Consider the following 13,727-nt stretch of genomic DNA (forward strand, 5'->3'; position numbering starts at 1 on the left):
TTATATTTATATATTAACATTCGTTCTTTCCAAATATACGTGTTCCGCTTGAGAAATGAAGTTTGCCTCCTTATTATAGAATTTAGTGTGTCCAGAAATGGGGTCAATGAGAAGACAATAAAAAGTAGGATGAATGCGAAAGAGAGAAAAGAAAAAAAAAAGGTGTTCGAGGTGGCCTAGCTATGTGTCAACTTGTAAAGCTCCTAACACTATGCCACTTTGAAGTAGACGTACACGGTACACCACTTGTTCAAACGAAATTCCAGAAAAGCTAAAGCATTCATCAGTAAGCAATTCAAAGATCACCAAAAAGAATGCACCTGACGTATGCCGTTGAATTCTAGGCCGGTGTCCAGACTTAACGTATGCCTATCGAGGTAGGCATATGCTAATATAAATTACTCCCTATTTTGCAACCTCAATTTAGCATCACAACAAGGATAAAGTAGCCATTTTGCAACACAAAGGGAAAAATCGTAATTTTGAATTCTTAATCTTTCAAGGCATCATTGAAAAGAAATCTAGGAGTTCTAACTATCAAAATGGTGTATTGTATGCTTCAAATATGGGACCATTGGATCAAGTGCTTCAAATATGGTGGGATTATTGGATCAAAAGTCATAGTTGGAAGAAGTTTTAATGGGTAACATAAACCGCAAATCACAATAATTAACTATGATTGTATTGTAAAAAGATTTTATACAAGATAGAAATTCTACTCTACCTTAATATAAGTGTATATGTGTATGAAGTTTTCTATTGGAGATTTAAGTCCCGACTCTTACCCTCCACATTCTACAAGCATTTATACTTGTGGAGTGACCATCACGCAAAGGATGTGTAGTGGTTTTGTAAAAAGATTGAAACTAATCAATTAGGTTTGGTTTCCATGACAATAATTGTAGAGATGTATGTATGCAATAAATTCCAAAATATTGAGCTAATAAGAAAGTGCATAGGTTTTAAATAATTGATTAATTATCTTAATTAATTAAGTGTTAAAAAGTGATGAATATTCTAAAAAATGAATATGGACTTCTAAGGGGATAAATTCATAATTTTAAGTTAAAAAAAAAAAATAAAAAAAAAAAAATAAATAAATAAAAAAAAACCCACAAGTTATAAAAAATGATCCAAAAGAGTCGCAAATCATCAAAACTCGAAATACGATATAAGGGATGGATTGGGTCCAAGTATCGAATTAGCACTTAGATGAGAGCCTTGAGTGCCAATCAGCATTAAAAGGCCTGGTTCAAGTGTCGATTGGCACTTGTGTTAAGTTCCCTCCAAAAGTCGCTTGATTATTTTATTTGTTTTCAACTCCAACTCCTAATTGAACAGTCTATCTGCGCATGTGCATGAAAATTAAGCCATGAAGAGTTTGAAACTCATCCAAATAAGGTTTTACTTCTTCTAAAAATAGAGAGGAGACCTCCTCATTTGCAATAGACAGTGAAATTCTTTGAAAGCTTTTAGGAAAGAGCCACTAAAGTGATTCCTGATCTTTTTCGTCAATCACAGCATTCTACCCTTAAACCATTTTCACTCCCAAATAAATGAAGACATATATAGTTATTTTGCCAAAAACTTCAGAGAACGGTAAAGAATACACCCACAAAAAAAAAATAATAATAATAAATTCTTAACAACACTTTGAATGAAGGAGATGCTGCCTGAATTGTCCCGACCCGATAAAGCCCTAAAAGTTGCATCTTTACTATATGCTTAAGTGTTGTATACAATGGAACCTAGTAAGTTATATATAGCCTATATGAGTTAGAGTTAGCAGTTAGGGTTAGGTCTACATGGATTTACAATATAATTGGACCGTTTTAAGTATGATGGATTAAAAAAATTAAAAGATAAAAAAAAATGTATTATATAATGAACGATAGAATATAATAAAAATGATTATTTCGCTTAAAGTGGAATCTCTTATCATTAGTGTTAAACAAAGTTTCTCCTCACCCCAAAATTTGGGATCCCCCATTTGCTTCGTCCTAATGGCTAATATTCAAACCAATTAGTGGGACTTCCCTTTGCTTTAGTAAGAAGAAAGTGGGGCTGGGGCAATATGGTCAGTTGGCGATGGGAAATAGAAAATCCATTTAAAAAGGCTTCTAAGGTGAAGAAGAAGGGAAACCAACAATTCATTTAAAACCATTTAAGAGGTAACAGCCAAAGCCAATTTTGCCAAGGCAAGCTAAAACTCTCAGACTCTCTAAAAGGACTTCAAACAAGAAAAGAAAGGAATTCATTGCACCACTATATCTCTCCCTCTCTCTCTCTCTTTCTTCCTCTCCCTCCCTCCCTCTCTCTCTCTCTCTCTCTCTCTCTCCAAATGGCAAATTTCAATAGCAGAATTTCCATCATCCATACTTTTCTTGTGTGTTCTCTCTATTTCTCAGGTAACCCTCTTTGTTTAGCGTTGTTCTGTTTTTGCCTTCTCGTTTTTTCACAATTAGTTCCTTAGTCTTGTTCTATGTATAAGGGCATGAACCCATTTTCATTTGACTTTTTTTTCTTTTTTTCTTTTTTTAACCTTTTGTGATCATTAATTATGAAGCACTCATTTTCCTCCCTAATAATGATTGCTTGTGTACTTCTACAGATTTTGGCTTTCTACAAGGAGTTACATCATTTGGAATCAACTATGGTCAACTGGGCAATAATTTGCCACCACCCGACGAGGTCCTCGAATTGTTAAGCTCTCTCAGGCTGACAAAAGCAAGAATTTACGACACCAATCCTCAAATTTTGTCAGCATTCGCCAACTCCAGCGTAGAGCTCATTGTCACAGTCGAAAATGAAGTGCTAGCTCAGCTAATGAACCCTCAACAAGCCCTTCAATGGGTAACCACCCACATCAAGCCCTACTTTCCAGCCACAAAAATCACAGGCATAGCCGTAGGAAATGAGATCTTTACTGATAATGATAAAACGCTAATGTCATATCTTGTTCCAGCCATGGTGAGCATTCACGGTGCTCTTGTTCAATTAGGCCTAGACTCACATATTCAAGTCTCGACCCCTACTTCTCTAGCGATTCTTGCTGAGTCGTATCCACCTTCGGCCGGTAGTTTCAAAAACGAGTACTATGGTACCATGTCACAAGTGTTACAGTTCTTGTCAAGCACCAAATCACCATTTTGGGTTAATGCCTATCCATATTTTGCTTATAATGGTGATCCAACTCGCATTTCTTTAGACTATGCGCTTTCCAATCCTAACGCAGGAATGATTGACCCTTATACCAAGCTACATTATGATAATATGCTCTATGCCCAAGTAGATGCAGCCATTTTTGCTGTTGCTAGAATGGGTTTCAATGGAATAGAGGTCAGGGTTTCAGAGACTGGGTGGCCATCAAAAGGGGACGCTAATGAAGTTGGTGCAACCCTAGAGAATGCTGCAGTTTATAATAGAAATTTGTTGAGAAGGCAATTGAAAAATGAAGGTACTCCATTGAGGCCTAACATGAGGTTGGAAGTTTATGTGTTCGCTTTGTTCAATGAGGATTTGAAGCCTGGACCAACTTCAGAAAGGAATTATGGTCTCTATCAACCTGATGGAACCATGTGTTACAATGTAGGCCTCTCTGCCTTATCAACTCCTTCCACAACTTCCTCAACTTCAACTGCTACCGTTTCTTTTACTTCTTCTTCCACTAAGGTAAAGCCATAGGTTCTTCTTCTTTTCTTTTCTTTTCTTTTTTTCTTTTTTTCCTTTTTTTTTTTAAATGAAAGTTCTTTAGCTTTAAAAAGAATCTATAAGGAAATAAGAAAGTGTACAGGAAAATAAGGAAAAGTGTATATCATTGCAACGAAGAGTTGTATATATTGTAATTATATATTTATGAAAAATTAATGCTATGGGAATGATTTATTGTTTATAAATTGTTTTATATATCGATGAAGTAATCTAATTCTTTTCTTTTCACCTTCTCTTTTTCCTCTTTAAATGTCATTTACTTTGAAACAGGCAGCAACAATGGAATATCAAAGCTTGGTGTACTGGATGTTTGTGTATTTGCTGACCATCCAAGTTTTTATGAGAAGATTATTTTAAGGAAATGGAAGTCATGTAAATATCACTTTTGGTAAGAAAAAAATGGGGTTTTTGTTCGGGTCTTCTTGCACTTCCCGTTGCAAAACATAGACCTCGTAAGTCTTAATGACTTTCGAGTACGAACATTAAACATGTTTTAAGTATTAAGCATGTCCCATTTTTCTCAAGTTAACACTACCAAAAACCCATTCCCAACAACATTGATGTGCATTTGAAAATGATATTTACATTATAAAAAAACGATTTCAACCTCAACGGGTCATATTAACTTTTATCAGATGGATATAACTTCCTTACGTCCTCGACCCCACAATGATTCGGATTGTACTACTAGAAGATGAGTTTATTATTTGTAATGGATATGGGGGCAAAACCATCATATCTTTGCTATTATTGCACAACTCTATCTAGAATTTTTATTTTTCAGCTTACTTTGTCATTTTATTATATTAGTAGTTTATGTAAAAATTTACGTTGTTAGAGAATTTCCATTTATCCAAAAGAGAATGGTTTGTTGTAACAATATTATTGTAGTGAGAATTACTTCATCTTATTGGTTGTAAGGGAATTCATAAAATCTCTCTCTCTCCCTCTCTCTCTCTCTCTCTCTCTAAATGTATAAATATATATATATATATATATATAAATAAATAAAATTCATGTAAGATAAATAAGAGATAATGAAAATCTAAAAAGTGCAAAAGGCTAGGCATTGTTTGGTTCTTTTTATTATCCTCAAGCGGACAATGGGGCGGCCCTAGCTAGCTTTATTCCCTGGCCAAATAACCGTCAGCATTTAGTCATTGCACCCCCTTTTTGCAAAGGAGCTTTTGAAGCTTTTGTTTTTTCTTTCTTTCTTTCTGTGTATCTGAGGTGGGCGGTGAGACATTGTAAGCTCAGCCTTAGTAGAACCTGATGCGGATTGGTCTACCAATTTGTCATCGATCAACCAACGTGGAGCACATGCAGCCCAACAATTTTATGGGACCCCACTAAGAAAAGAAAGCAATTCTTTGGAGGACCTTTTTCTTTGGCCAGTAATTTTAAGGGACCCCTCTGAAAAATTAAGGATATTTTAGCTTAGATTTATTATTTCTTTCTGAATCTATTAGGCTAATGACATGGCCTCGTGGACTGACTCATTTAGGTCCCGAAACATGTAAACTAGCTAGCATGTGCTTTTGTTTTATTCAATGCCCATGCATGCCATATAGGCCAATTTATCATTTGTGTTGATGACCATTTAAAGCATTACCTAAAAAATTCAAGAGGGTGAATTTAAACTAAATTTCTATAGTCAAGAAAGTTTCTTCATGATTCTTGAGTCTCCACTAATTGGTTAGCATGTGCTTTTGTTTTCTAAAAAAACATAGAAAAAATGTTTAAATTACTATCAATTATGAATTTGAATGATGTTACCACAACAATATATAAAATAAGTTTCTTAAGTGCTTTTATGTTTTGTAATAAAAAATTTGAAACATCAATTTGTAAGGTGATCTCTAATAAAATTTAATAACTAGAGCATTACTCAATTAGCTAGTTTTAAATTTGGAGTGGCGATTTGTGTTTATGAGTTGTGTTCATGTCATGTAAAGATAGGGGTATTCGAACAAATTACTTAATGATCCCTTTGGATTGAGGGAGAAGGAGGGGGAGTAGAGTAGACTTAGCACAAAATTAGCTTATTTTTAGTCAACTCTACTCTACTGTCCTCCACTCTTCTTCCTTCCCTCCTCCATACAAACTATAAATCTAACTTGACCCATTTGATAATTGTGTCAAACTCCTTCAATTCTAAAACAACCCATTAAGTGAGTTGATAAAATGTAATTCATTTCAATCTATTTAATACACAGTCTAAGAAAAATAAAGCTTAAAGAGTTTTTTTTTTTTTTTTTTTTTTTTAAGGGACTTTAGAGTTCTAACAAAGAATTTATCAATATATCTATTAAAATTCTTATAATTACTTAATTATATTTAGAATTCAAGTTATTTTAGAGAAAAAATAACATTTATTTATGTTAATTAGGTTATTTTGAGTTGATAGCAAGTCAAGCAGCTCAACGAGAAATTGATCTATTTATTAATCATATTAAGTCTGTCAACCTTTTTTTGACACTAACCCATTTACATTAAACAATAACTCACAAAAAACCACGTCGTGTTTGTGTTGCTTTACGGGTTGTGTAGAATATTGTCATCCTAGTTTTAAAGTTTTATTCCTTATTTTGTATAAATTAAATATTTTATTAAATTTTCTGTATATATTGGATTGGATGGATTTCATTTTTGCTGAGACCGACACCAGATTATTAACAAGTAAATAAAGCCTAATGTTTGACTGATCAACTAGACATGACTAGATAAAACAAATAAAATTCCATTCCCACGCCTAATGTCTTGGTTTCCTTTCGACGGGTGGGGCATTAGCGGATGGCTTTATGTAGCTTTCGTGAGCTTGATATCTAATGGGTTTTCTTTTCAATTCCTCAACATGCTATGGTGTGCGCGTTGCACTTGCATCATCTTATATCTTAAACTGTCCCTCATTTGCTGAAGAAATTGGGCCACACTCACCTCATGTATACGTGCAAATATGTGGAGAGAGAGTGACAGAAATTGGTACTCCAAAAGCTAATCCTATCTTCCATCCCTTCTTTTCTATCTCTTCTTTTTTCCTTTTGTCAATTAAGAGGCTAAAATCTTTCTGTTAGAGCATCACCATCGGTGGTGGAGCTATTTTACCACCTCAAATTCTAATTTAGCATGTAACATTGGTGGAGCCAAAGGGAAATATTTTTGCCTACAGTTCACTGTAGCAAAAAGGCATAAATATATATATATATATATATATATATATTTATTTATTATTTTATCACTTAGTTGGGTTTTGTGGTAAAGAGGGAGAGAAAGTGAGAAATAAATTAATAAAAAATGAATAGTATTTGACTGATAGTAAAAATAAGATCATTGATGTAGGATATGTTGTGAAATTGTGTATTAAAATAGATAAATTAACTTTTTGAGGTGTTAATTGCTAAAATTTTTAGCTCTACCGATGTGAATGCTTGAAAGAAAATTGATAAGTCAAAAATGTATTGACCCCTTTAGTAAATTAATCAATTAATTAGCCAAGTGAATTAATTAGATTCAATTACATGCAATAAGTATGGAAGTACAAACAAATCACCAATTAAACTAAATGCAATGGAAAATAAATTTAACATTGGTAATTTATTTACGAATGGGAAAAACCACTAAAGCAAAACCTTACCGGGTGAATTTAAGGTCACCACTCCCGAAAATTCATTATTATCAAAACAAGCAGTTACAAGTAAAAAGAATCCCAGTACCTAATACCAACCTACAGTTAAACCCTTACCCCAATACCCAATTGGACTTGTAATGTAGTGACAATCTCTCCTTTCAATGCACGGCTCCCAGTACGTGACTAACCAATCAATGCATGGATCCAAGTATGTGACTAACACACTAACTTGAGAAGTATGTTGGCTGCAAAGTTCTTCAATTCATCCAAACGATGAAGATTAAGAAACTCCTTGGTTACAAAACCCTTGGCGTAAAGACGCAGTAACTTCTACAATGAATATGATGAACTAGGGCAATTGTCTATGGTCACAATTTGCATGCACAATGATTTTGCATCAAGTTGCATAACCTTGCATTATCTTTGACGGTCCTTAAAATGATCTTTATATACATCTGGGGTTGTGAGAAAAGAAACCCTATGCAAATAACTTATATATGCATGAAAAACAGATCTGAAAATCTGAATTTCATAATTCTCGATAGATATTGTTTCTGTCAAGCAACTGTTGAGCACAAGCATTAAACCTCGATAGATATTATCTGTCGAGCTTTAATGAACATCACTTCTTCACTTGTCTCTTGGATAGATTTACATGGCTTTAATACTATACTTGAACTCTTATTCCTTGAAGTACTAAACTCATCCTAGATCTACCCAATTACAAGTAAAGTGCGTTTTGTCAAAAGATTAGCCAATTTACAATAACATATGTTCTAACAAATTTCACATATGTCTTAATAATCTTCTCCTTTGGCAACCCGTAACTAAATCACAATAAACAAATGAAGTACAAGAGAAGTCATAAATCACTAAACTCATAATCACTTGTTGAGTACAATAAAATCTAATCTTAACACAAACTCTTGAAAACTTTTTAAGAAGAGAGTTCATGGCATGATAGATTTTGACAACCTATCTTTCTGAAATACTTTAAACAAAACTCATCAAGGCATCTTAGTGTGAAATAGAAATAAAAGATTGCATACATAAAAAAACATGTGTATAAAGAGAGAAAAGAAACAACACATAGAGAGATAGGTGAATAACAACATACATCATCATATATATAAAAGAGAAGTACAATGTATGTTATCAAAAAAATGGTCACAAGACCGATGTACAAAAGGATACTATATCTAAGATAAAGAAAAGTACATAATTTTCATTGTATCCCTCAAAAACAAAAGACACTCCCCCTATCAAAAATGTCTTATGCTAACTCTCCTTTTAAATATATGACTACTCTCAACCTAAAATTACTTCCCCTTTTTGTCACGAATGACAAAGGGTAAGTCATTGAGAAGTCATCATTGCCTCATCATTGGAAGAGCTAGCATCATCATCCTTATCATCATCATCACCACCAAAACCATCATTAGCATCCTCGTCCTCAGAAGCCTCTAGAGAAGGAGAGGGAGATGGAAACGCGGTGAAGCCACCCATGCAAGGCTATCATTGTGCGATACGACTAACACGGGTGTTCACCTGATACAACTCAATAGAGAGTGTATCAAGGCGAGTATCCATGCGCTCAAGTTGCGCCATGACAGCCTCTAACATCACACCACCACTCAAAGAAGAGGGAGCAGAGGTGGATGGAATGGAAGGGGCTAGAGGAGTCATCATCTCAGTTCGTGGCCGCTTCGATCGACGCTTGCTTCGTCGAACAAATGCCGCACTAATGGCACCTATGACGGTGAAAAGATGAGAATCAGAGATAAAGATAGAAAAATGATGAATGATCTGTGTGATAGCCAAAGGGAAAATGAGCTTATCACGAGTCGTCGTATCTCTATAGACATTGATGAGAGAGAGAGAATGAAATGAGAAGAAAAGTTTATAGAGTGGTCCTTAATGAGGGATAGCAAAAAGCGAGCATGAGGTTTTGTAATGTAGTTATAGTGAGACAGTGGATGGAGAACGAATGTCTTCACCATGTTTAGGAATCTTGAACCTTTTGCAAAGCCAGCGCATGAGATGTTTTGGAGCTCACCCCATGAAGAAGGTGTCTCACAGAAGAAAGACAGAAGTTTGTCCTTGGACACAGCCCTCAAACGTGGACAAGCGGGGTAATCAGGATGTGATACCTGCGGAATGTGTAGTATCTCAGAAATAATCTCTGGAATAATTATGATACGTGTACCTCTAATATGCGTAGCAAACTGAGGTATAGAGGTATCGATACCATGCATGTTGAAGTAGAACTCTTGTATGATCACGGTAGGACATCTCACGAGTATCTTACATAAAGGTTCTCATCCCCGAATGTGAATGACAATGGGTAAAGCAATATCAGAAAAGTCCGATAGAATCATATGGCATTCCGAATGTATACCACATTTGGAGAAGTTCTCCAAGAAGTCCTGGTGGGCCTTCCCATCACAGAACTGAACAGAAATGTGGGTAGGATCAGAAGAAGATGTCCCGAAACGAAGAGGGTTCTGAGACGGAGTGGATTTGCGCTTAGGTGCCATGCGCAAACTATCCAAAAGAGAGAGACACAGACAGACAGACAGAGAGACAGAGACAGAGAGGAAGAGAAACAAAAAACATAACATCACAACCCAAAACAAGACAGATAGAAAAGAAAGGGCACGTATACATGAAAGATGCATGAACATGTGACGTGCTAAAAGAAATTGCATCATGGGTTCAACCCAATCCAAACCTAGCAACACACAATTTTCAACATTCAAACACACATCTAAATGCATGAAGCATTGTGAAAATGCAAATGGAATGCAATGCATGATCATATAGCAACAAATAAGCAACACCCAGCCCAAATATTTCACAAATATCTCAAAAGTTTTCAAAAAAACCAAAATTTCACAAAATCCCCAAAAAACTAGGTCTAATGCGTGAAATGCATGAAGAATGAGGGATTAAGAGATCATAAAAAATGCACAGACTAAGCCAAAATCCAAGTGAGGAAGATGAAAAGAGTGATAAAAGAGTGTTTGGAGAGAGAGAGAGAGAGAGAGCTTTTTTGTCAAGAGAGATGAAAAAGTGAGATCTAATTTTGCATTGAAGCTATTAAAAAAAATCGTAGCTCGATGGATTGAGGATCTGTTGAGCACTAAATCTCGACAGATATGAATCTGTCGAGGTGATGTCGAGAATCTGTTGACGGCAAAATCAGCTTAATGGATCGAGAAGTTATCGGCCAGATAGAAACTTTCTCGATGGATTAAGAATCTGTTGAGAATCTATCGAGACAAATTCCAGATAGCTTGATGAATCGAAGATGCGATAAGATTTGTCGAGAAAAGAAGTCCAAAGGTCTCGATAGATAGCCACTGTTGAGGATCTGTTGAGAAGCTATTGAGTTTGATAAAAAAAACAATTTTTCAAAGAGAGGAAAAACATATAGAAATGAATGCAATCAAGCAGGCTACTCAACCAAAGATCCAAACAATATGCTAAGCTCTTAAAAACATCTATCAACAAAAAAAAAAAAAAAAAACAAAGCATTCATGATCCAGGACACACACACACATACTAAACAAGTCTAACCAATTTTATACTTCAAAAACAAGTCAAGACAGTTTAGTGAGTACACATTAATACATGTATCGCTTGTGATGGCCAAATCACATTATACCTGTACATGTATCAAAAGTAGTAAAGAATTTGCATGTTGTGTGTGAAAATATAGCAAAGGTGCATACGTGTCTCATGCTATGACGATTTGAGATATGAGGAAATCAATTTAACTCACACACAATCATAACTGCTTAATAGGGATTATCATCTTCGAGGTACATCCTATAACTCCCACATCTCCTAAAAACATGCTTACAACCATATTTAAAAACATTTTGATTCTTTTTTCTTTTTTTTTTCTTTGCATATTTTCCTTTTTGAGCATATCATATATGGGCATATGAGAGAGAGAGAGAGAGAGAGAGAGAGAGAGAGAGAGAGAGAGAGAGAGAGAGAGAGAGAGAGAGAGAGAGAGAGAGAGAGAGAGAGAGAGAGAGAGAGAGAGAGAGAGAGAGAGAGAGACAAGAAATACCCAATTATGTTAAGTTTTAAACATCACAATTTTGTTATGCCAAAGCATACAGAAGTTATTCATGATTGGCAGGTTTTAGTGTTGAGATAGTTATTTATACTTTTCTCTTAGGATTTTTTAGTCCTTTCAGTCAAAAATAATGATATCAGTGTTAAATACAAGAGATTACTAAATCATACTCATCATAAACACGAGCCATAAAGTTCAATTGCTTAGTTGTGCATTGAGATGCTCATCTAAGTTACAAAAGATACAAAGTTTAAAAAACTTTTGTTTCAATGGCCATCCAAAGTACACAACTACCAATGTACACAAAACACACTATTTTTGTATTTCTCTTATTTTCCAATTTTTTTTTTTTATTTTTATGAAAAACAAAATAAAGTAAAATTGAAAACAAACAAACAAAAATATGTTAAACAAAACATAGCATAAAACTAGACTGACTCAAAAACAAATAAGCAAAACACACAAGTAATGCATAAACAAAAAGCGGGAGAGAGAGAAAAAGTGATTAAATCACTTTGAGCATTTTTCTTTCCACACCTTAGAAGAACATTTTCTTTGAGTGAACCTTTGATCTAGTGGTAAAGGAGAAGAGTTGAAACTGTTCAAGTTCGAAAAGAACATAAGGGCCTTAAAAAGATCTCCAAGAGAAGCAAAAGAGGATGGAAACTGATTCTAGTTTCCAGACGAGATCATATTATTGCTTTGTTGAGTGGCTAACTACTTGTAGCAATTTGGACGAGTATGCCCTAAAGCTCCACAGTGATGACAAAGATGCTGCTTCTTCTGTTTAGACTTTTGGTTACTACCCTTCTTAGTCCTAGGGTTTTTATTCTCTTTCTTTTCAAGTTTAGGGGGTGTACCTAAAATAGATTTGCCCTTGTCTGCATTCTCACTAGCTATATCAGTTTTTCATTCATTGTTTTTAGAATTAACATTATTAGCAGGTGAGACAAATACAGTAGTACTAGAAGAAGCAATATTAGACAAAAAGAAATCAGATCCCAAGCCAGTTCTATCAGAAGCAAATTTCTGAAAGCTAAGCACCTCATCAAGCTTTGCACAAGAAGTCCTCTCCAATTGAGCTCTAACTTGAACCAGCTCCACTTCAAGCTTCTTGGTTCTTTCAGCAAGAAAGTTTTTCTCGAACCGCAAAGCTCCAATGGTCTAATTTGTTTCATCAAACTTTGTGGAGAGCTCCTTTCGATCTAGTTCAGCATCACTCAATTTCTTGGTGGCCAGCCTATATAGTTTCTCATAGGCTGTATGAATATCATCTTGATCATCCATTTTCTCAAACTTAAAGTCCACCAAGTCCTCTTCATCATCTACTATTTCTAAAACCCCATCAGTAGGATCAATTGTAACAATGAAGGCATTCAAGATTTTCTCGTCATCATTGTCATCTGAATCATCCTCAGGTTTGGTGTTACTCAAGGTAGTAGCAAGGGCCTTACTTTTCCCAATAGTCTTGAGATATGTTGGAAATTCTTGTTTATTATGTCCAAAACCTTGACATTTGAAGCACTTTGGTCTGGAGGGAATAGTGTACTGACCGTCATCCTTAGCATCCTTCTTCCTTTTACCTTAGCTCTTGAATTATAAAGAACCAGATTGCTTTTGGTCCTTGTCGAATCCTTTTGCATTGACATTCTTCATAAACTTTTTGAACTGCCTCGTAATATGGGATTTCATCTTAGAATCTTCAGAAGACTCATCGGTATCATTGCTTTTAGCCTTCAATGCCATACTCTTGCTCTTACTCGATTTCCCAATCCTAGTCAAACCCAATTCATAGGTTTGCAAGTTGCCAACCAGCTCTGTCAAAGGAATTTTATCAATGTCCTTTGATCCCTCAATAGCGGTGATCTTGGCATGGAATCTCTTTGGTAGAGATCTGGGCACCTTTCTTACAACCTTGGATTTGGGAATGGTTTCCCCAAGATTAAAGGTGGAGTTGACTATGTCCTTGAGCTTGGCATAGAACTCATCAAACGACTCATCTTTCTTCGTCTTAATTTCTTCAAAACTCGTGGTAAGCCTTTGAAGCTACGAATTCTTGGTAGCCTTAGTCCCTTCATAGGTTGTCTAGAGGATAGTCCATGCTTCCTTAGCAGTTTCGATAGAGGATATCTTCATGAACTCCTCATTGGTGACCGCACTGAATAAAGCATTCAATGCTCTGCTGTTGAAGTTCACCGCTTTGATCTTGGCATCATCACAATCAGCCGTTGCTTCCTTTGGCTTGGTCCAGCCTATCTCCATAGCTTGCCACACCTTCTCATCTAAAGACTGCAAAAA

At 35.3% G+C, this 13,727-nt stretch overlaps 1 protein-coding gene across 1 annotated transcript; it reads left to right on the top strand.

Moving 5' to 3' along the window:
- The first annotated feature begins 2,156 nt into the window (after window positions 1-2,156).
- On the top strand, window positions 2,157-4,095 carry LOC115992277 (glucan endo-1,3-beta-glucosidase 11). Its single transcript, XM_031116428.1, has 3 exons — window positions 2,157-2,408; window positions 2,612-3,672; window positions 3,982-4,095. Exons 1-3 carry the CDS (start codon window positions 2,342-2,344, stop codon window positions 4,066-4,068), a joined length of 1,215 nt encoding a protein of 404 aa, XP_030972288.1. The 5' UTR covers window positions 2,157-2,341; the 3' UTR covers window positions 4,069-4,095.
- The last annotated feature ends 9,632 nt before the right edge of the window (window positions 4,096-13,727 follow it).

This window comes from Quercus lobata, chromosome 5 (genome assembly GCF_001633185.2).
Source record: "Quercus lobata isolate SW786 chromosome 5, ValleyOak3.0 Primary Assembly, whole genome shotgun sequence".
Lineage (NCBI taxonomy): Eukaryota > Viridiplantae > Streptophyta > Magnoliopsida > Fagales > Fagaceae > Quercus > Quercus lobata.